General features: G+C 41.6%; 2 protein-coding genes and 1 pseudogene across 2 annotated transcripts in view; 1 reads left to right on the plus strand and 2 right to left on the minus strand.

Moving 5' to 3' along the window:
• LOC109487394 (probable ribonuclease ZC3H12C) overlaps positions 1-4530 on the minus strand; it is a 31237-nt gene extending 26707 nt beyond the window's left edge. The window contains exon 1 of the mRNA XM_019791379.1: positions 4432-4530. The gene's annotated coding sequence lies outside the window, so the exon portion shown is untranslated. The remainder of the gene's footprint in view (positions 1-4431) is intronic.
• Positions 4531-11158: 6628 nt separating this feature from the next.
• Positions 11159-15390, plus strand: LOC109487438 (myophilin-like). The gene is made up of 5 exons (XM_019791433.1): positions 11159-11339; positions 13302-13429; positions 14023-14089; positions 14506-14643; positions 15128-15390. The coding sequence occupies exons 1-5, from the start codon at positions 11289-11291 to the stop codon at positions 15305-15307; spliced, it is 564 nt and encodes a 187-aa protein (XP_019646992.1). The 5' UTR covers positions 11159-11288; the 3' UTR covers positions 15308-15390.
• Positions 15391-17448: 2058 nt separating this feature from the next.
• Positions 17449-24628, minus strand: LOC109487397 (annotated as a pseudogene).
• Between the last annotated feature and the right edge of the window lie 39 nt (positions 24629-24667).

A 24667-nucleotide genomic window follows, 5' to 3' on the forward strand; every position in this document is an offset into this window, starting at 1 on the left:
TGCCAAGGGAGTTTGTCTCAACGGACAAGCCAAGGGAGTTCTCCGTTGAGACAAACTCCCTTGGCATGCTTATCTCTCTATTTGGCCGATTTCTACTCTTTCCGACCGCCTCCCCAAGCCTGGTAGAGGCTAGTCGGGCACCCGTCGGCAGGTGTCCGAGGAGCCTCCCAGACAGAAGGGGGCTATCAGCAAACGGATCAGAAGGACTTTTACACATGAACCGGCTGGTGATCTAGACAAGCATGAGCAGACAGAACAACAGCTTTTTATTGTAGTATTGCCTTGATAATTTTGAACATCTACAAGCAATGTTGTGCAGACAGACTTTCAGTTTTAATGTGTTTTCAACAAATTGGTAAGCTTTCGTAATTGCAAAATATTTTTGCGGCTAAAACAAGTTTGTTGATTTTCTTCCTGTTTGTGTGATTATCCTAGTACATTACCTTTTAAAAATGAGCTTTAACCAGCTTTCTTGTTTTTGACTGTTATATGTGAATGCTGCCCGAAGGAGGTCATATATGTATATGTGAATACATGTAAAAAGAATGCTGAATAAAATTTGCGTACCATTTGTCGTATATTACAGAATTTAAGAATGCTTTAAGATGCTTATATGTGGCGTAAACATTACGATTTTTAAGCTTACTTTACAGTGCTTAAAAGTTGCTTAAATAAGTGCCATTAAGTACCTTTACGGATAAATTAAGCTAGCTTAAATCACTATACATTTAAGGATCCTTTAAGACGCTTAAATGTAGTGTAAACATTACGATTTAAGCTAACTTTACGGTGCTTAAATGTTGCTTAAAAGAGTGCCATTAAGCACATTACGGATAAATTAAGCTAGCTTAAATCACTGTATTTACGGACACTTTAAGACGCTTAAATGTAGTGTAAACATTAAGATTTAAGCTAACTTTACGGTGCTTAAATGTTGCTTAAAAGAGTGCCATTAAGCACATTACGGATAAGTTAAGCTAGCTTAAACCAAGCTTAAATCACTGTATTTACGGACACTTTAAGACGCTTAAATGTACCGTAAATATTGAGATTTAAGCTTACTTTACGGTGCTTAAATGTTGCTTAAAAGAGTGCCATTAAGCACTATACGCACAAACTTAAAGCTAGCTTAAAAGTAACATTTAAGCACGCGTAAAGATTGGCTTAAATTTGCTTAAAGAGTGCCAAAACGGAACCTTTAAGCATGCTTTAAGACTGCTTAAATACCTGATTTCGTGCAGTGCTCCATTTAACGTCCTATCCGAGGGACGTCCCTACCCGAAGCTAGGTACTCATTTCCACCTGAGTGAAATGAGACCATTGAAGTGAGGAAACCACTGTGAAGTGTAAAGTGCCTTTCCCAAGGGCACAAGATCGGTGACATGGGCAGGGTTCGAACTTGCGACCTCTTGGGTGTGGGCGGAACGCCTACTGACTGCGCCACACTTGATATGCTCTTGACGTCAAACTCACGGTGTATAAGGATGTCCATTATAGGATGTCCGTTTTACATGTTGTTGCAACAGACAAAATGAAATGGTAATACACACAACAAACAACATCGTTCTTGTACAACTGAACTACATATTACAAGGATTTTCGACGGGGCGTCAAGAGGATCTTTGGTTCATTGAAGTTCACTGTGCATTTTTGTGGGGAACAGTCAAGTTCCTTGAGTTCAAAAGTTGGCACATGATAGCTGTTACGCCCCCTTGCGACAAAGGCTTTATCTGCACTCAGTATACCTGTTGCCTTGGCGAAATGGACGATTTGCGGGCAAACAAACAAACAACAATTTTCTAACCGTAGACCTCCCGAAAACTTCACAAGTTACATAGACTTGATAGACGGAGAGGTAACAAATTAGACATATCTTCTACGACAGAAAAGAACAAGAAATCACTGGCTCATATGTGTTTCGCTACATCGACGGTCAGCAATTTTTGTAGCATCCGATTGTTCTGTTCACACCGGCCTGGTAGTTTCAGTTCCTATATGGGTCAGCCCGGGACACGTGAACTCATGTCACCCCTGTTCGCTCCCTCCCGCCCAGGGATCGTGCGTCATCCGAGGCAGTCTGCACAAAGTCCGGAACATACCGGTACCGTCATCATACACCACATGTCATCTGAGGGGCATGCATAACATGTCTACCCACAGCATCTACTGTCTGTCCTATCCTAGTGTGAACGTTCAGGGACATTCTGTGAATACAATCCCTCCTTTGTAAGGAACATTAAAAGATAGACATTCATTTTAAAACACCGCGGAGGTACAACTGACAACACCGTGAAGCCATGATGAAATGGACTAAGCTACACCATATAAAAGTATGCACGGACTTATCACACATGACAAACAGTTAAGTTCAGCATTGGAAAGTAGCCTCCGCCAGGCCTTTCTACGGGAATACGGATCGTAGAATTTGGCAAAAAAAGAGAGTAAAATTGGCCAAGGGCGAGTCCGGCCGCGGGGAGATACTAGTAGTTTCTTTCTTCTAACTGCGCGGCCAGTCAAACCCACAAGGCGACCAAACTCCCCTGGCAAATATTCTCCTATAGTTAGTCTGGTAGAGACTACTTGGAAAGAGCGTCTTCCACACCTGCAGCACTTTTATCATTGCTGTTCTTCTTGGGGGGGAGGGGGTGACGCGCATTGCCTCGTACAGCTTTTAAAATATCTGTAGCAAAGGAACCACGCACGCCTCAAACAACTTTTATCTTTGACGCTTTATCTGATGAAGATCAGTGGGTAGTCACCCATGGGTAGTCAAGTCTACATGTACCTCCGGGTGGATATTCCCCGGCTCCATATCCGGTGACGCAATGCTCGATCCTAGGTTTTGCTCCCTCGTGCGGAAAGCGTGGTTATATCCGGTAGATAAGATAGTCTTAGCACAAAAGTGCATCTGTGTCTGTATATTTCCGAAAAGGGTTGAACCATTTCCAACATAAAGTCGGAACTCATTGCATTTTCCACCAGTCGAAGTCTGTATTAAAGAAAACCAGAAGACTGCTGAGTCCGATCTTTGTGCTGTACAATATCTTCACCTTTACTATACTTCTTTGTTTGGTTTTGTTTCTAAACGATAGTGTTCTGAGTTCTGAGTATAAAAAAATCATGAGGAAGGCCACTAAAAGACGGACAAAAAGATTGGTACGCAAAAGGTATAAAAGTTCAATTATTATCACCGGTACGTAGTGAACATACATATAAAGTACACCACACTGAAACTGCCCTGCTTGTGTAATACCCTCGCACCCGCACTATGCCCGAAATTGAGTAAATGATTAATGGTATGGAAAACAACAGCTGGGCAAAGTCATCATGACTGCTCTAGAAGAAATCTTGTACATTTCCGTACTACTGGCGCCAAAAATAAACTGTTTTGACGAATCTGCTGGAGCGAGCATGGAAGCCCAGGTAAACTAAATAGGATGGCACTCATGCTACCAAACTTGTAATAAGAACAATTATATGATTTATTGGCCTACAGAATTGAAAATAGTATGTGTTACACACAAAAGGAAACGAAGACAAATGTACAGCCTTCAACCTACAAGAAGGGTTTCTGAAGAATTCTAAAGTTTCAACTAAATAAGATAGTCCGGTTGCAGGACTTGCAGAAATGGCGCAGTACACAGTACAGTACTTTTTTTTATATAAAAATTGCTAGGTGACTCCCAGCTAAGTTACTGAAATGGCCTGCAGAAATTAAAGGTTTTCCTTTTCGCATAAGCCTTTACTTTCATAAAACGGACACAGGCGTCTACGAAGCCGCACACCAGCTGTAACTGTCACAGTCTCACTCTGTTGAAACGTATTACGAAATACACGGCTTGTCTCTATCAGAAATTGGTCAAATAGGGCCACAGGCGGAGGGCTACGAATCGCTTCCAGCGGTAGATCTAGAGTGAATTGTTCTCCAAGGCAAGGACCGTAATTCCTTCTACCAATTATGGCTATCCTGTAGCCGATTTCAACAACGTTTTACACTAGAATACTGGACAGTAGAGTTGGTCCAGACCATTAAACAGCTAACATATATTACGGTACGGAATGGTGTCACAAAACACCCTGACAACGAGTGCTTGGTTCACATATGCACTTTATATATGTTGGATCCAAATTCGCGTAAACTGTAACTACGTAGGCACACGTAGGCTGTACCTGGCTTCAGAACAAAGGGACTAAAAAAGAGACGAAATTGGCCAAATAGTCGGCAACATGCCTTGGAAGTTGGTCCGCTAAAAGAGTACAGTTCAGATCGGCAAACTGTACTCCATTAGCGGACCAACTCCCCTGGCACGTTATCTGACTATAAGTAGTATTTTGCCGACAATTCTACTCTTTCTAGTCGATTCTGAAGCCTGGTGGAGGCTAAGACACACGAGCCTTGGCAAGTGAAGATGGCAAGAGAAGATTCCCTACCTGAAGTTTGTCGCGCCAGCTGCGTCCCGTGAAGTTGTGTAACTGCACGCACCGCTCACCGTGTTTTATTCAGGCGTCTGAAGTGCAAGAGTCACAAGTTCCTGGAAAAATCGTGGCCGGTTAGTACAATTGCTTGGTCACCGTGCGATCGGCACTTCACTTCCGGAGCGCTGTCCATCCCAACACGGCTATTTACAGATTGTCGTGGGAACAAAGTGAGTTCCAAAGGCTAAATTTAAACCAATTACGCCAGGGCTTTTCCACCTGTCGTTTAGAAGTGTTATAAATGTACCGCTAAGTGCTTACATTAGGATTGTTCTGAATGTACCGTTACTTATTTACGGCAAGCAATGCATAACGATTCGTCAGCAATGGCGTTGTTGACGGTCAAAAACCGCACGAGAGAATTTTTTCCAGATAATCGGACGAGACAATACAGGATACGTCAACGCCTTTCTATTATATATTGATGTTTACACAATACTGGGAATAGGCGTATAAGTCTTTGAAACGTAATGTTTTTTCGGGTGTGTATTTTTCCTTGAGGTTTTCCGTCTTCTAAGGCTTCAACTGACTGTTGATATGATACAAACTTAATAGTGAAAAACGAAGTGACAACGCATCTTTACTAGTTTGTGTCACTCCAAGAAAAAGGAAGTCATATTGTAAGCTTTCCAATACGTGCACTTGGACATTTTTTTCTTTTTATATTTCAACATGTAATCACAAGACGTGGTGACGGCACACTCAAGTTTTTTTCAACTTACATTAATGCCGCGACCAACACAGGGGACAATACAATACTCATTTTCACCTGAGAGAAGTGCACATTAACACCTACAAGTTACTTTAGAAATACCGGTAGGACGATCTAACCTCTGCTTGGAGAGTAATAATCGTCAAGTTGTGCAAACAAAAATACGGGGAGTGATACTTCCGGATGTGACGTCAGCCACATGTCAGACGGTCCTGCAACTTTTGCCTTTAGATTTTTGCTACGCAGGCCAAATACTATATACTTTGATTTTTCAATATTTACTCATTAAAATTACTTATCAAGCAGAAAGATGATTCGAAACTTCCATGAAAGTTTGTAACTCCGGGAAAAAGGTAGGAAATGTGGTAGATCACATGTAAGTCCTTCCGGGTATGATTTTCCTAGTAAATTTCAACCTGACATGTGTTTCCGCACGTAATAACATGTGACGTCAATGTGTCCTTTATTCTTATTCTTGCTATTATTATATATCCTCCATCAGGCATTCATAAATTGTTATGGACGTAGAGTTCGGTAGAAATGGGGTTACGGTCGGCTGGAAGAGTAAACATGCCTTTCCGCACGTATGGACACGCGACGTCACCGTTTCCTGTCATTCTTGTCAGATTATATTTATGTCTTCAAGACGGCATTTCATTTTTGTCGAGTCGCCGTGACACTGCACATTCAAGACTAAAGGAACAAGCAGTGTTTTTTTTTCTTTCGAGTTAGTCTCTATCAGAGTCTAATTTGTTTCTGGAAAATGGGAAAATGGTGGAAATTCCAACTGGCCAAAAAGACAGTATTATATGCAAGAGGAGTGAGTCGGCCATAGGAGTACACTGAACAGCTCTATGGCCAGCTGGCTCCTCTGGCATATTATTCAGTGTATTATCAATTTCTACTTTCTAATTGTGTGTCCTAAATATATTGATATACGCAATATACTATACACTAGACTATCATATACTTTTCCAGCATTTGCCACGATGAACTTGAAAAGCAAATTTAAATACATATTGACTTGTGACAACCCCTACATGCTATACATAGGGATATATATTAAAGACTGTATGGATATTAGAAACTCCTCCAACGATTGTGTAACTTGATACCTATCTCATACTAGTCGCCCACTTGTGTATTAGTTAGGTTAGCATTATGAAAATGTAGTTGACATGTACGTGCCTAAGTTAGTAGATGCCATACTTTGTACCCTGTACCCTGTACAAAGTATGGCTGTTGCGCAATAACGTTACCAATTAATACTGTTTTCCATGTAGTCAACTGAGTAGAATAGCAACTTCGTAACGTAAATGAAAACATATTTTATATGGTCACGACTCCTTCCACTTGAATATGTTACATTGAGAACCTGTGAAGTTTATGTAAATGCCATCTTACTTTTGGACACACCAACATGCCGGCATCACTGGAATAAACCAATTAAGGGGTTGTATTTTTCGCAGAAACATATTTTTGGTTCCAGGAATCGCCCACGACGCACACCTGCCCTCTTATATATGTGATTTGAAATCATGAGCCAATGTTTAGTAACTTAGTATTGCTAATTCATTTTCATTCTTTAAAACGAAATAGTATGGTAGCCTCCATAGCATGCCAAAAACTGAGGGTTTGGGGGGGGGGTCATGGTCTTTGGGAGATTTTATGCGCTATTTTCTGATTGCATATGGACAACGTAGCCGGCCTGGTTGAATTACCCCCATTTAGAACTGGGCTAATCAGAAAACCGCCGAAGACCACCAAACCCCCAGTTCTATAAGCCTGCTACGGAGTCGCCGGGTTAAAATCATCTTTATTTCAATATACAAATATATACAAGATGACTCGTTGAAGTGCACCTAGGCCAGCCCTTTATTTCATTATAATTAAGAGGAGGGCGCAAGGTAAGTAAAATGTAACAAGTAACTGCGTGCATCGGACATTAAACTTTTCGATTAAAATTAGTATAGCACACAAATACACAAAGCACTTAACGCTATATACTTTCAACACAAAAGTCTGCACTTGCTACAACGACTGTGAAGAATCTTAGTCGCTGCTCTAGATCTGGACAATCGAACGTAATCTTAACCACAGAAAGCACGATAGAAATTATTAATATTATCTATAGTAATTTTTATACATCGATGTCATTTCTCTGTAGTCTTCGCTCTCGGTTAACACCAAGGCTAGTTTGTTCGACACTGCAAACTTAAAATCGTGTTTGAGAAATTGTAATTCAAGACCTTCTTACCTGTTGTCGGTGTATGAATGGGCCGTGCTTGTTCAAAGCCAGGTGAAATACGTCTGATTGACAAAAAAAGCCGCATCTCGGTATTTAAACGCCATGCTAGGTGTTCATACTCGTATAACACTACGGTGTTTCTATCTACCTGAAAAGGTCCATTGACATTATTGTGTTTTGGGTGTTGGGAAAACTGGTCGAGTGAGTGTACCAAAATAATCTGAACTGAGCTGGACTTTTTTTGTGTAACAGTAGAAACAACTTTCATTTTCATTATTGCTCTGGACGTCGATCACGTGAGAGTTACCCGGGCGTACTTTGAAAAGGTAAGCACCCGGATTACCTTTACGTACGTAGTATAGGTTTTCTTTTCACTGCATTTGGTTTAGTTGTAGTAGTAGTTTCTTGGTTGGTTTAGAAACCCTGTTTATAAGATAGACGACTTGTGAGTATGCCTTTCCAAAATTGAAAATGAAGTACAGCTCTACATTTAAATATTGGTTTATGCGTTGCAGTGTTTCTAGATCTGTTTATTCTGTTTACCCCAAACTATAGTCGAAAGCGGCGTGTTTTTGTTCAACCCGGATTAGTCTATAATATGTGCAATCTGTTCGCATCGCAGATTTTGTGACTCAAAACAACACGCATACATGCACTCCGGGTTTCCAGTGTCGATTGGCAAGGATTTTGTTTTGATACAAACAAAGTTAGCTCAACACTCATCGATGAATCATGCTTTTAGATAATGTTTAATTTGATAAAAAGTAGACGCGGGCTTTTCTGGGTTTCGTTGCACAAAGGGCATTCTATCGTTGTCATGGATTGAACAGTCCACAGTTTCAGTTAGCCACTCTTTGCCTCTGTGTTGAGTTCAGTGCTGAAACTATACGTACTCGAGGGTGAGGGGTAATTTAGCAAGCTTCAACATTTACGTCTGTAGCTACAACATACGTCTGTACGTCTGTAGTTCCATTCAACACCGAAAGAGGGTGTTGGATTCGAGTTCGAGTCAGCGGGGACTTGATGATGCTGGCACTACGTGTATCATGAGTATTGTAGGGAATAATCCAGAAACTCTGCAAACACTTCGGATTGCACTCTAAACGTTCCCTCTATTTGATATGGCACAATTACTGCTTCAGAACAGAATTTGACCATTTACAGACAAGCTCTTTTTCCGCTGAATACGTACTAGTATACCTTCGTGCTTCTGGTCTTACTCAGAACTTACGCAAGCGGCTAACACTGAACTCATCCGTGAAAGGTTGAGGTACAAACACCACAAGCCAGCTACACGCTACCATATATGGTCACCGTGATCAACCCTTTGGATCCACTTTCTACCTGTGGAATCGCTGGTTTTAGTTTGAAGGTGTGAAAAGCTAGGTTCCGCCTGGCAGTGGTTTTCCTTTTGACTGATACTCTCAATAGCCTGGATACCATCCGGGTACTCAGGCTATCATTTGAAATGAACGGCAGAAAACTTGGCTTCTTGTATGTGAAGGAATACATGTATAGGAGATGAGAAAACTCTAATTCTATAGCTAAGACTATCATCAAAGCAATTTTTTAATATCCAATTTTGTGATGAGGAAGACAGTAACATTTCTCAGCAACTCATTTCCAGTCTCGAAAACCTCTGTCTATAACTCAATAAGATCAGCCTAGATTTACGGCAAAGGACAACAAACGGCGGCTCTGTGAGTACGGTTTTAGAAGTGTACCGTGAAAATGACCTTTCACTCGGCGTAATCTTCTTTGCAAGCCTCGGGAATGTTAAGTGGTTTTTACTCCTTCAGCCAAAGTCACAAGAGGGTTGGTCGGAAGGGATGGGCACGTAGCAAATACCAGTAGTCTTCAAGTTGATATTTTTACATTTGACCTTCATATTTTGACAAGAAAAGACAAGACGTGATATTTAAGGTCTGTGCCAAATCTAAGTTAGAATCAGACTTGTTTTGTCTCATTGGAGATGGAGAATTCAGGCCTTGAAAGAAGCTCAACGTTTGATTTAGTCATGTCTAGTGTAAAGAAATAGTCGCTTCTGAAATTTTATAAAAGCCATAACCTATTCCTTAAATTCAGAATAGATGTCACTTCTTTTTTTTCAAATATCAAAAGCCTATCTATTTTTCGTCTAAGGCTTGGAAAAGAAGTCTACATTAAAGTTTAACACAAAAACTTGTAATGACAAAAAAATTCATTCAACTCTAAGAACCCTCCCATGAAATATGTTTGCCGTTGCTCAATCCAGATTAAGTTAACTTTTCAGCCCAAACACCATGATTGACGACCTTCTCCAGTTTGTGACTCTTTGAGGCGGCTTTCTAGAGACTTCCATCCCCCGACTTTCCGTGATCGATGCCTCCCCATACCACATGACTTAAAATGCGTTCAACTCTAATTTTGCACCGTTGCGAATCAAGATTAAGTTTATTTTTCAGCCCAAACACTATGAACATCATTTCCCCATTTTTTGGCTTTCTAGAGACTTCCATCACCCGAATTTCCGTGATCGATGCCTCCCCATACCACATGACTTAAAATTCGTTCAACTCTAATTTTGCACCGTTGCGAATCAAGATTAAGTTTATTTTTTAGCCCAAACACTATGAACATCATTTTCCCATTTTTTGGGGGCTTTCTAGAGACTTCCATCCCGCGAATTTCCGTGATCGGTGCCTCCCCAGACCAGACCACGGTACATGTATATAGGCACGTGTGATGTTCAAATAAACGCGTGTCTGTCGGTGGAATGTTCCAGTCCGCAGCATCTGACTTCTCTCTCCAACACGTCCCGCGGTCTGGCGACAACCTGTGACGTCACGAAACAGCGGATGTTCGCACGTCTTCCAAGACGTCACTTGCGGAATGCGTATTTACACTTAAGATCTCTCCCCTCCCCTCCTTCGACTTATAAGTCCAGCCTGTGGGGTCTCGACCAATGGCGCGACCGTTTCTTAAAAGTTTCTCGACTTGAGCACACTTGGACCATGTCGTGTGCAAAGACGATATTGGCAGAAAGGGAGGAGCCATAAAAGGCGGATCATTTGCAGCCTTTGCGGACTTACTCCACTGCAGTAGAAGACGCCACCGCGCACTTACACAGCTAAGCCGTCTTTCTTCTTAAAGCCATCGCCGGAATTCTTCCCTAACGAAAAAGATGAACCAAGGACCGACGTACGGACTGAGCGCTAAGGTTGCTCAAAAGGTGTGTGACTATCATTGTTTCTTTGATGTACTTCTTTGCTAAGGTGCCTCACTCCGTCAGGGCGTTAACTTTTTTTTCTTCCTTGACTTGTGATCCAAATCTGACGCGTCTGTGTTGATGTTTACGTCAGTGTCAATTTTCCTTGACGACTTGTAGAAAGTAGCAAGACGATCTAAACCTGTGCTGCTTGATTGATGGCCCATTTCTACGATGTAGCTGTATAGCTTACAGTCGCAACAACCCAAATAAAACCACCATGTCGGTGTATGTAGAACTTTGAGCTGAGCTGATAACAATCGCCTAGTGTTGTGCTTAACGGAAAAGTGAGATTCTTACCGGTGCGGGTTAGAAAGGTGCGTTCCCCTGAGAGTAAGACTAGGTACCGCGAGCTAAGGAGACGGAAATTCGGGCTCAGTCTGTGGTATGTCCTCTGACGTACATGTGTCCCCGCGCCAACCAATAAGCGCGAACCTTTGCAACTCTACCTGAAGGTGTATACATTACTAGTGTCTCGGGTTAACTCGCGGAGGGGCAGCCGTGCCGGTGTTTTATGTAATTGTACCGGTATAGAGCTCAGGATTGATGCTAAGAGAAGGCTTGTCGCGGGGTGGGACTTGAGCCAGTGACAGGTGGATCCAACGATGTCCTTCCGTGCTAGACCGTCAGGATTGAACGCCACCATTGCCGCAAAGGTAAGAAACTGCAGTTTGGGAGAGCTCCGACCGGTCTCTGAAAGTATCCAACCCGACAACTGGGACCAAGGCCAACGCTTTGCGTGCTTGAACGTACGGTAACCTGTTTTCGATTACTCTCGGTGTGTCAGCTGATCTTTAAATAACTGTCGCGAGAACAGAAGGAAACGTCAGGCCAATGACAGGGTAGTGAGTGAGACCACACAACTGGTCAGGGCTAGAACACACCGATCTGTTTGTCCCGACCTGTCCAAATGCCTTGGATCATATTTGGACAGAAGCCAAACTAGTCTGCTACTATTTGGTAACAAACCTTTCAGTGATTGTTGTAGGAAATATGGTATGTAATAGAAGACATACAAGTTGAACAAACATTTCTTTAGCAGGCAAAGCAATCTTGAATGCGTAACGTTACGTTCCTCTGTGTAGGATACTAGCATCTTTAAGTTTGTCCTACTATTCTCAAAAATGTTTCAAATGTTCCAAGCTCTCTTTGTGTACCACGGAAAGGTTTGCTGGAGTTCTAAACGTTTTTTTAAGTACAGACATCCTCAGGAGTTTCTTTGCAAAGATGAGTCTACATTCGGCCGGTAATTGAAAATTTAAATGTTTCAAATAATCTAACAAGTCATTGAAATTCCCGTCTTTTCTTTCAAAAGAAATAGAATCCAGTAGTAAGATAGTTTATTATTTTCGCACGGTGTCTGAGGCCAAAGAGTGTCCTTGCTAATGACATAATCCTGAACCCTACCAACTCCTCTGCCTTACTTCAAGCGCTATAATGAAGCCATCAGTCTTGGCTGCTATGACTGCTGCATGTTTACAACATCTGACCGTGTTATCTGTGATCCCGACTCCCCCGGACTGCTACGCCGTGTAAATATTTGGTTTCCCGGCAGCTCGGCTTATCTTGTACTTACGTGGATCTGTGATAACTTATCCCTAAACAGAGCTGCAAAATTACACGTATCATTAAAATCAATCCTCCGAGTGATTGATAAGCTGTTGAAAAGTTTACCCATAAAATGCCATCTTGTTTATCTATTGCTATACACGATGCAGTAAAAACTATAAAACTGTTTCAGCGTCTACAATTAACCTTCAGTATTCTGGAAGTTGTTATCTTTACTTCCTGTGCTACTATATTTGGAACGTCCCTCGCCTTTGAGTACGTAACGGAAAATGTCTCTCAACTTTGCTCGTATTTCTAATGCTGACTGACACTTTGAACCTGAACTTAAACCTGCCATGTGACGCACATCGTATGGAATGTACTGTTAAAAGAGTTGTCACAGATTACACAGTGGTGGTTGAAACTACAAGGGTAGAATTGGATGCAATAATGTGCGCTAACGTTTGGGAGAAGATATTTGATAGCATTTGTAACATTTGGTGGGTCTGGAATTTTAATTCAAATCGACAAGAAAACATGTTAGCACATGTTTCCTGTTCAAAGGGTTAGTAGGTTTCAATTCTTTCTCCAGACGTCTTGGCTGTAATTGTATAACGGAAACAATATGGAGATAGCATCTTAGTGAATTACAATAGCTACTCGAGACTGAATTTTTTAATAGCAAACATGGCATTTTCAAATTCCGCAGTCGGAAGTGAAGTGAAATCTGCCTCAATGCTTCCCATCGCAGGAATGTTGATCTAGCAAACTTCGCAACTACATGTACAATATATCTCTATTTTCAGAAACTGCCAAAGCCTTGAAAACAAAGCATATACATGGGCACGGGAAGTTGAGAAGATGAAGAGGCACGAAGAAATTATACAAAGCAATGAGTCGTTTTTGTTGTAGAGTCGGTCTAGTGTAGTAACCTAAACGATCTGTGATTGAAAGCAACGTTACTGAGAGCTGTCTTGTATGGTCATTTTACAATCTACTAGTAAATATACACGTACAAGCCATGTTAGTGCCAGTTTTTTAACCGAGCGATCCCTTCCACCCCTTCCCAGATTGCGGGGAAGAGGGACCCCCAGAAAGAGGCGGAGGCCCAGGCCTGGATCGAAGAGCTGATTGGTGAGAAGTTTCCGGAGGGCGTGGCTTATGAGGACGCCCTGAAGGACGGGGTCATCCTGTGCAAGTAAGTTCAGCTTCGCGGATTTAATATCAGAAGAACTAGAAGGGAATACAACATGTACATAATGTATAAAACCATGAGTACATCGTAGTACAAGAAGAAGAGTGTTAGGTTGAAAAAGATCTCCAATGGCCCACTCTCGCCAACAGAAGAAGAGAGGCACGGCTGACTACAATGTTCAAAATAACTCACGGTCACATGCGCATACCCTCAGAACAATATCTTATTCCTGCACAGCGGCGCACCAGAGGTAGCCACGCCTTTAAATACAATATTATTCCTGCAACGAAAGACTGTTTCAAATTCTCATTTTTCCCACGCTCGATACGAGAGTGGAACAGTTTACCTGCCCAGGCCATACAGGCACAATCTGTGGAGGCCTTTCGGGCCTCCCTGCCATGAGGTCCGCGCACCTCCCCCCCCCCCCTCAGCGATACCCCTTACGGGGTTGTTAGAGGAACTAAGAAGAAGAAGGAGATCTGTCAACATTCCGTGAAATGTGAAGTACCTTAGACCATCTGGCATGGTTCTAACCACTGAGGAGCTTCAACAAGATGTAACGTCATTGTTCTAACAAAGCTGTGTTTGCTCTATAGGCTCATCAATGTGCTGGTTCCTGGCTCAGTCAAGAGGATCAATGCACAGAAGATGCCTTTCAAACAGGTCTGTGTCCTGTCCAAAATACACATCACATGAACTGTCCCTTGGTTAGTCTTTGGATAATTATACATGTCTGATAATGTTGCAGCCAAATATATAACAAAGAGAGAGAAACAGAGTACAAAGGTTTCCATTTCAATATGTTTGTTTACTTGTATGTCCATAGCTATATGTATTTGAATACAGTGTAGTCTCAGAAACTGATGGGGATATGGTGTACCTGTAGACTGACAGGAAGGTCGAATTGAACAAAATTGTCTCCCTGTCGGCTGGGAGGAAGTGACTGGTAAATTTGAGGAATTGAAGTATTGAATGTCAGGCAGCTGAATCAGTGAAAAATTCACAATGACTCTGATAAAACAAGGAATTCACAAGTTCACAGAGATGTGAAAATTTTTAATCATGTGTGCTTGTTACAGATGGAGAACATAGGGAACTTCCTGACGGCTGTCCAGGGTTACGGTGTGCCTGCCTCGGACCTGTTCCAGACCGTGGACCTGTACGAGAGGCGAAACATCCCCGCGGTCACACAGTGTTTCTTCGCAATGGGTCGTGTGGTAAGTTATGACATCAGATTTCAACCAACACTACGGCCTTAATGTAGCTTTTACAAGTTCTTTTTTATGTCTTACAGCACTCAATATCCAGTGAAAATGCACCATTGTTAATCTCCAAGCAGATCCTAGGGTGGCAAAAGAGAGAGAGGGTCCATACGCCAACCAAGGAGGTATGGACCCTATCTGGCCAATGGATATTGCCTGGCCAATTTGAAACTGTCTTTTGCCACCCTAGGATCTGCTTGGAGATAACCATTTGTAAGATACACAATAAACAAACAGGAAAACATATATCTGCTTGTAGAATGACATGATAGTAATACTTGATGATCATATTGTAACCACTTTATACCAAAAAGTAACTTCCAATGCTTTTTCATATCTAATTGATCATGATGAATAAGATTTGAAAACAATTAATATTTCTAAAACAGGTTGAGTGCTGAGATATAACCATGCTTGCATGAAATCCTAACACCTCCAGGCCCAGACTAAACCGGGGTACGATGGACCCATCATCGGGCCCAGGCAAGCGGCCAGGAACGAGCGTGAGTTCTCGGAGGAACAGCTGAGACAGGGAGAAGCTGTGATCAGTCTCCAGTACGGCAGTAACAAGGGCGCAACGCAAGCTGGCCAGAACTTCGGACTCACTCGGCACATGTAAACTAACCAGGAATGACACAAGCGCTAACTCACCTGGAATGCAAAGGAAACCATAACTGTACTTGCTGTCCATTCAGTATAGAAGAATCAAAAGTTGATGGTTAAGCTTTAATTTGATTTTTGAGTTTCATGTTTGTTAGAGAACTATCTGATTGCCCATTCCAATAATGTATAAGACTAGGTTTAAAACTTGTTTTACTGTATAACACTATCAGTATGTGAGGATTTTGTTAAAAGTACACTTGCTTGCCAGAACCAGACATATCCTCAAGATCTAGATCATTTTTCTTAAGGTCGTAAAGAACTAACTGTATAGAAGGCATGCCTTTGCCACTGAATGATGCATTTGAAGCATATGTTTTCATAACATTGAACTAAGACGGCTTATGCTGTGGAACATGTTAATGTTCTTCATGGGTGCTTTGGAACAAACTTGTAACCCCTGAATCCTGAATTTTCTTTGTTGCTGAACAATGCACTGATATGAAGCTTACATTTTGTACTTTGAGTATGCAAAGCAAAAGGCTGTCATTAGATACTGAGGAACTGAGTAATCTTGTCCTTTACAGGGAACATAGATCAGAAGCTGTTCATCACTAAACATAACAATAAATCCATTCTACCCATATACTGACTGTGTGTGTATCATTTACTGACTGTAATTCTTTTAACCTTCAGCCTGCTAAGGTAGCCTGGGTACCATCCTGGTTAGTTTAAGTCCACTGCCACAGTCGCTACCACCAACCACAGTGACTGTGGGAGCGGATGTAAACTAACCAGGATGGTATCCAGGCTACTGCTAAGGTGGCCGTTTGGCAAAATTTGAATTGGTTATGGGTCAGGCAAGATGGAGATGGTTGAAGATTTTATTTACTGACTGTAGAATTCTTTTAAGCTATCCTGACATTCCTGTGAACCATGTGTATGTAGTGCCAAACAAAGCCAGACTACTACGGACCCATATTTGGACCGAAGCCTTCAGAGGAAAACATCCGGCTGTTCACGGAAGAACAACTGATGGAGGGCAGGAAAGAGGTCAGCCTGCAGATGGGGAGCAACAAGTTTGCCAACCAGTCAGGGCTCAACTTTGGTGTGAGACGACAAGTTACATGAAGGAGAACAAAGTTGAAATGCTGCAGATGAAGTGTTTGGTTGAATGTTGATGGCATTTCGGGAATCAGGACTTGAAATCATCTACGGAATACCATTTCTGAAAAGTATGAAATTGAAAGTATTGACAATAAATTTAACTACTTTTAACAGAAACTCTATGGATGAAGTATACTCAGAATTTATGAATACATTGTAATGTACAAATGTACTAGCATTTCGAGCTGGAATAGTTGAATTGATTTTTCCAAACTGCACATTAGTACTTTCTTGGTCTGTGCCAGTCCCGAAAGAATTGGTGAAAACAGCACTTAAAATCTACTGAATACCATTTCTGGAGAAGTTGAAATTGGCTTAGAAAACAATCAAATAAAATAAAATTCAATTTACTAGTAACTTCTTTTAGTAAAAAGTCTACCTTCAGGTCTCTTAATCTTATGCTTTGGGGTGACATCATTCATACACTACTACAAAATACACAGAATGCTGAAAAAAATACACAGACTGGGCTGGATCCTACATCTGCTTGGAGATTAACAAGATGAACACACTTTGCAGCTCTGCCCAAACTTAGCACAAACATCACCATGTAGGGTACAGGGTAGTAGGTCTGGCAATGGTCCATGGAGGAAGGAATGCCTGTATTTGCCAAGGGTAGTCACTCCTTGAGGCATGACGTGCTAAGGAATGTCTTGGCAAGATGTGGAGAATTCCTTGGAAGACATGACCTTTGTCTTGCCCGGTCACTTGAGGAAGGTTTGACCAAGACTGTTAGAGGCATAGTCAAAACCACCCAAGAAAACTACTCAATAAAATCTGGTCTACATGGACAGGTGGACACTATTGGCTGGATTGTTTATGCTTGTGTCAATGGGAAAAAGTAGAGTGGTTGCATTGGGCAGGTGGTCCTAATGTAGAGGTGGTCACTTGTACAAACAAGTTCACACTATAAAGATTCTAAACAATATGACATCTTATAGATAATCATACATAATACAAACATACATACAACTTTGTTTTCACAAAACAGGCTAAGAAACCTCTTTTGGTTTATTATTCAAAACAATTTCTGTATTCATCGATAATGATCAAACATTTCACATTACAATAAAGCAAACAATGACAAACTACAGCTACACGTAGAAATTCAATAAAGTTACATCCATATCGATACATACATATCCACTATTTGATGTACATGACTATTGTTTGCAATACTACAGAGTCAAAGATCTACATCTACACAAGTTCTACATGTATGTTCAATTTTCATAGCTTGAAAGCTTCATTTGTGTCGTTCTGGAGCAAGGTGGAACCATAATTTCCAACACAAAGTATGTCACAGAAGCAGTGGATTACTAATTCCTCGACAAAGACCTCTAGTTTCAGTAGTTTCGACTGTACGTATAAGAGTGACATAGTCTGGTGGCCTGGAAACATCTGTTTATATGTCTGCATGCTTTCTACACCACTAGACAGAAGAATGCCTCTGATCACTGGCGTTTGAGCTACAGTCACTGACAATTGTGCTTAGAACATCAGACTATTTCTTGGTTTGTGGTATTTTGCTTATTAAGCCACTTCACTTGTGCACGGGCTTCAACTAAGATTATCTTTAGAGCATCTTGGCAGGTAAGAATGAGCTCCTTATTGAAAGTGGCACAGATCCAACAAGGGTTTGAGCTTCAAAACAGGAAAGTAGTCGCATGATCCAAGCCAAAAGTTTCCATTCAGTATCTGACATCAATGTGGCCAAAAGTATATGAAATTACAAAAACTATAATGGTACCTTTTACTTTTTGGTCTACTATTGGCAAAACATATGTGCATATTTATATCTATATAGCAAAGTCTCAATTGGTCAACATAAAAGATGACACTTCAGATTATAGGGGATCATATACAGGTAAGATTTTTTACACAAGTTCTAGAGAATTCCTACCAGTACTGTTTATAAACCCAACATGCCTTTTTGGTCACCAGTATGAAATAAGAGACATTACAAACGACTATGTTGGGCGACTATGTGCTATACATGTTGAGAACCTGAAGGTTCAGAGGTCAAACTTCTTCAAGATGGCCTCGTGTCTTCTCTGGAGCTCCACCCGTTTCTTGAGATGACAGAACTTGAGGTCCCGAGAGAGAGACGTGATGGCAGCACTGGGTCTGTCCTTCCCCGAGGTGGTGGACAGCTGAGCTTCATTCTACAACAAACCCAGACACACGCACTGTTAATTACCTGTCCGGGCGGGTCCGTAAGGTACGATTAAAGGAGCAAAGGTTGTGAGAAGTGTCGCCATGCATGTTGTAGAGGGCACGATGACATAAGCTGTATGTGACAGCTTTAAAGTATAGGGCTGGATGTGAATCTGATGTAAAGGCTTTGAGCTTGACATGGAAACTTACGGTGTTCTGTCAAATTCGTCCAGAACCTAATAAACATTGTTTACAGCTACAGAACTTTTATGAGATATAGGTGGTTTGATTGTGGATATTTGCTGAGAAAAATGTTTTAATAATTGGAGTGAACAATCACTGAAAAATCAGTGAGTTAGAAAATTTGCAATTGCCAAAAGATTAGAATATAAAAGCGTGAGAAAAGTTTTATGGCTCCAATCCAAACGAATCACTTTCCAGAAAAACAATAGATTAGAATTCCTAAACCCATGACGGCATATCCCAGCATATCACTTGGTAAATTGACATGTCTACTGCCAAACCTGAACCTGACTCATGACCTTATTTGGCATGCCCAGGATTCCTGCCCATATTTGGGCAAATGGGAAGGCAGGAAGTACATCACACTGACTGAAACACCCCACTTATTATTTCTTTTGGCTAGATTTCAGGTACAAAACAGACATTATGTCACATATAACAAAAAAGATTTTTCAATATGAAACAGATATCTCAGTACATGTAAAAACTACTTAAAGGCAAACAATTGACATTGAGGGAAACCACCTGATTTTTGTAACAGTACAAAACTTGCAGTTAACACTCAGATCTCCACACAAAAAGTTACATTTTAGTACAACACACTCCAATGACTTAACAGACATCCACAATCCTTGCTGTACAAAATAGCTGCAGGGTGGTGATGTCAAAATAACCCTGGCAGCACAGAAGAGTCAGCTGAGAAGTAATTTGTGACCATGACTCCAGATGGCTCCGACCAGACAACACAGGGTTTGTTTTGACAAGAAGTCAGACAGGTCACCCAAGTTGTGCCAAACTTCCCTGGAATTTACCAGAAATTCCAACCCGTCATACCTTCACACTTCCCTTCCTCTTCCCCACAATCACCCCTCCTGACCCAATCTCATTAGGATCATCCCTACAATTTGTAAAATGATATGTTCTAAGATGAAATATGCTTTGATTGGGAGAGGGGTTATTTTGAGGGTAGTGAGGGTACCCTAGTTGTTTTTGCTGGATGACAGATGTGTTTTACCCTGCACTAAACACCTTATGTATGCACCAATCAATGTAAAGCCAGAGGGGATCTGAGACACAGACAGGTTGAGGGTAGGAATCTACATCTGTATCATCATTGAGAAAAAATGTTGCTTTTGACAGGAATCAGCTTTTGGGATGACTCACTTTATTCCTGTGGACCAATATTCACAGTCAGTAGAGTGTCAAGTCCCACAATCAGGTACTACTGCTGTTTTCTACGTTTGTTTAAATTGATTGTGCTTGTTTTTCTCCCTCAATACACTGGTATAAATAATATTCTGCTTTACCTCTGATGATGGAAACAGCGACTGCTTGATGAAAGGGCCCCTTGTAGGTCTTTCCTTCTCCCTGTCACAACACAGAACAACTCTTAAACATACAAAAACAAACAACTCTTAAACATACAAAAACAAGCAAAAAGGTTCAAAAGAACAACTGTTTATTTGCCCTATAAGTTAACCCAAAAAAATTCCAAGGACACAGAAAAACAAGTTATTTTCTCACCTGTTTGAAGCTCTATTCTCACAAGCATTTCCTCTGAGGGCCGAGCCAAAGTTAGTGATGGTGTTCTCAGCAGATGTACCACGTTGTCTACTGAGCCCTAGAGGAGTAGCCTTAGCCAGGGGTGTGGCTCTTGCCAGTGGAGTGGCTTTAGCCAGTGGAGTAGCTTTAGCCAGTGGAGTAGCTTTAGCCATAGGAGTAGCCCTCAAACTTGGCGTTCCAAAAGACAACTGCTGCTTGCCGATGGGGGTGGCTGCAGCGAAGCTTGGAAGGCCGGCGGCATTGAGCTGTTTTGTCCTGGGGGTTGCTGTTATGGTCATCTTTGCCAGCATGGAAGGCAGGTCAGCTGTCGTTAAGTTGGGCTTGGGCTTACTGACAGACTAGTGAAAATAATCAAACAGGGCAAGAAGTTTAATACATGTACAAGCTTTGAGAAAAATTCTTCTCAATGTATTTTATTCCCAGGCCATTCTCCAAACTTCAAACTGTGTACACATGTATACAATTATGCATTATTTACAAATATTTGAGGCCTTGTAAATGTTTGAAGCCCTATAAAGCTAGTACTCAAACATTCAATGTATAGCAATATATAGCAAAGGTCCATTAATGTAAATGTTTTTTTTTAAATAAAAACAGGTCAGCTTACTGATGGTGGCTGCATGTCTGGTTTGGTTTTCCTCATAGGTGTGCATCTGTTCCTCTCAGCCAGAGACTTGAACCCACTGAAGGATATCATTTCCTCCTGGGACCAACAAGAAAGTGGAAGAATGCATTAGAAGTTGACTTATAGTTTAAGTTATACTTATGGGTAAATCTAACTGATTAAAAAACAACTGCTGTCTAGCCCAGTAAACAAAAGAGAATAGGTAGCCAAATGGCTACTTCAGTGTGTTAAAAGGTTAAAAAATGTGGTTGCACCTTTCATCTTGAACAGCAATTACGTGTTTTTTACTATTTCACTTCATCTATTCTTTATCTAGCCAGGAGACCACCTTGGTGATTTTCAATGGACACTTGGGATAAAAATTTACAACGATTTGTCTACTTTGACCAATGATGTAAAGTGTTTCCCCACACCTGCAGGTTCCTTCTCTTGGGTACATTTGCCTGAGCTTGAGAGTTCTCCTTGTCTTCAGCTTCTGTCTGGATGTCTGCAGTATGCTGCACCTTGGGTCCCCAGGCAACCGTTCTCTCTGGAATATCAAATCATACAAATTATGATCAGTAACTTATCCACCTAACAGACCCTCCACGTAAACCATAGCTGCTTGCAGAAAAAAAGGCATGATGATTTTAACTAAAACCAACAGAGATTGCTTAGCTGATGCAGTTCAAAATAACAATCATCTGTTGAGGTAAATGAATAGTGTGTGTAATGTTGCATTTTTCATAACATGTTTAACATACTAGTAGTTGAACTGACCTGATTCTTCCAGTCTTATAGATGGATGTAGTGACGTACCAGCAGAAGGAAAACCAGGAACTCCAGGAGGGTATCTACAAAAGGTGACAAATGATATCAGTATATAGTACTATAAGCAAGTATATTACTAGTATAACTTCACATCTATTCAAATCATGAAACACTGCCACACATAAGCCTTTTTTCTTTCATATCACCAACATCACATCACTGTAGTTGACATCAGAGTCTTCATGGTATTACACCTGTTTCCTTACCTGTTGTCCTCTTTACAGTCAACAGCCATATCCAGTTCTTCCTCTAACCGTATCACCACAGAGTCCCTCTGGCCCCTGCTTCCCTGTACTGGGGGACTTTGTGCCACCAGCTTTCTCCACTTCTCATCTTCTAGACTCCTCCTCTTCTCCTGTTGACCCTCTGTGTCAGCACAACTTGTGTCAATGTCTTTGTTCACCTTGTTGGACAGGTTATATGTCACTTCTGAGTCTATTCTGGCTGACGTAACACCTGTATACATGTTACTTGCAGCCCTCTCTTTGCTGTCATCCTCGGGGGATATCGTTGGCCTCTGTAGGTTTGCATGTGAACAGTGAGTTGCATCAGGGACGTATGGAGACCGTGGTATCTCTGATCCCTGGGGGATGCTTACTGGGGTTGCCTCTGGTTCCACACCAAGAGGAGCAGAGCTCAAAGTGTAGGTTCCCCTCCGGGCGCTACGAGGTGTGCGTGTTTTCCTCCTTCCGGTCGGCGTCTCGCTGTCCCGTCTGTCTTTCTTCAAGATCTCGTTTGCCCTGTTCCATGTCTCCCCCTCGGGCGTGACTTTGGGCTCCTGTACCTTCCTCATGATCACTGCTGGAGGTTTCTTCTCCCTTGTGACATTGGGAGTAAGACTCTGGGCCTCGGGGGGTTGTAGAATCTCGTCTGTTTGGCCATCAGGTGGGCTTCTGGGTATTTCTTTGCCTCGAAACGCTGAACCTCTTTGAAGCGGAGTACCCTGAATGAGTTTGCAAATACAAAATCTAACTTTATTAAAATGTAAAAAGATACAATGCAGCACTGCAATAGTACATTGTATTAGTCCACACAAAGGTATGCAACGAAAAACCTTCAGCAAGCCCATAGAGTGATACTCACCCCCACAAGCTTCAACTGTTTTGTGTTCAGTGGTGTTTCTCCAGCTCTTTTGACTGTCGGCTTTGACTCACTAACAGAGTGAGTCGGTTTGGCTGTGTCTTTAGACAGGGGCTTGCTGCTTTTGCTTGGAGTACTGCTGGTGGTGACCACAGGCTTGTTCTGTATGGAGAAGACGAAATCTTATTAGCAAATTTGAAAAAAAAAAAGCAACAGCTGACATAACCCACCTATTTCATGGCATTTGAGTGACACATGCTCAATTCCGAACTGCTGTTGGCATGTTATGCCAAATAACCAAGAAAAAACTAAAGTATCTTTTTTTGTTGTAATCATCATCTGTTGAGACTGTTGTAGCTAAAACTAGTAAAAGAATTATTACATTGACAGTACATGTAGCTTTCTACATACTCAGTATGCGCACAAACACGTGATGGTGACACACACACACACAAACACACACAGGCAAACACATGCACACACATAAACTATCACAGTCACACAAATATACACACAAACATGCACACACCACACACCTGTTTTGCAGGTGAGTTCTCCTTGTCCGTCTCACACTCGCTGCTGTAGTGTCGCCTGCGCTGCTGTAACTCCTGCAGGCGCCGGTGCTTCACGGCCTGTCGTTGTTTCTGGTACAGCGAGGCGCCCAGACGAGACTCCAGCTTCTCCAGAACTGCTCCCATGATCCTCCCCAGCTTGTGCTTGGCAGGGTCAAGGTCAGAGGGCTGCTTCATGAGGTAACCTATGTCCATCAGGCGGAGGTACCTGTGCAGCATGGACCATTAAAAATGAAATTAATGGGGGGCCCGGGGTTGGAGAGGTTGAACAGGTACTAGGTAATCTACATGTATTAGTATACTTTTTTGTTACTTCTATGATTTGTGATCAAGTTTCTATCATATTGTGTTAAGAAGCATGTTATATATTATAACACAAAAAATAAGTATAACTTGCATCCTACATAATTAACCCTTGAAGATGAATTATGATTGATATACAAAAACAGCATGAGATTGTAAAGAAAACAAACTTCAAGTGCCACCAAAGCTAAGAAATTATGGGGTAACGATTTTATAGAAAACTGATACACCATCAAATCATAAATCATCAGCTTATGTACAAACATATCTATTTGTTGTTGAACTAGATTTGTCTGAAATAGAAATGGGTATACTGTCTTCACTTCTTCTGCACAACAACAAAAGCTCATGCAAAACTTGTTGTTGTTGTTGTTGTTGTCCTTGTTTAACGTCTATTATGTCGCTAGACGTGGTCTCTAGGTGCTCAGTTTCTCACTTGGTTCAGTTCAGAGTCAATGATCTCTCTAGGTATAATTAATTTAACACTTGTGACCCCACGCTACGCTAAAAAAACAAGCTCACCTCGCGATCGTCTTCCCGTTCTTCACATCACTTTGGGAGCGGACGTCCCACGTCCAGCTCGAATCGTACAGCGAAAACAGGTGACATAACACCTCCGCCGCCTCCTTCTTCGTCCATTCGTGCAACTTCTTCCCTCTGGCTCTCTTTTCTCCAAGATCTTCCAACTTCTTGATCAACGCGTCCTCCACAGCAGCCATTTTGGAAATCGACAAGTTCAAACTAGACGCTAATTTAGATGCTGCGCTCTGATTGGCCGATTTGCCCGATTAAATCTAAAATGCGAACGGTGATTGGCTGAGCGGGCCAACGAACACCAAATGAGAAAGCACGAGATTCC

The sequence above is a fragment of the Branchiostoma belcheri genome, unplaced genomic scaffold, assembly GCF_001625305.1.
Source record: "Branchiostoma belcheri isolate BF01 breed outbred unplaced genomic scaffold, Haploidv18h27 scaffold88, whole genome shotgun sequence".
NCBI classification, from domain to species: Eukaryota; Metazoa; Chordata; class Leptocardii; order Amphioxiformes; family Branchiostomatidae; genus Branchiostoma; species Branchiostoma belcheri.

Excerpts from the sequence above, each read along its gene's own strand:
- LOC109487438 (XM_019791433.1), top strand. The coding sequence starts at position 11,289 with ATGTCCTTCCGTGCTAGACCGTCAGGATTGAACGCCACCATTGCCGCA. Across the intron at positions 13,430-14,022 it reads GACGGGGTCATCCTGTGCAA|GCTCATCAATGTGCTGGTTC; the intron begins GTAAGTTCAGCT and ends TTTGCTCTATAG. Across the intron at positions 14,644-15,127 it reads TCTTCGCAATGGGTCGTGTG|GCCCAGACTAAACCGGGGTA; the intron begins GTAAGTTATGAC and ends TAACACCTCCAG.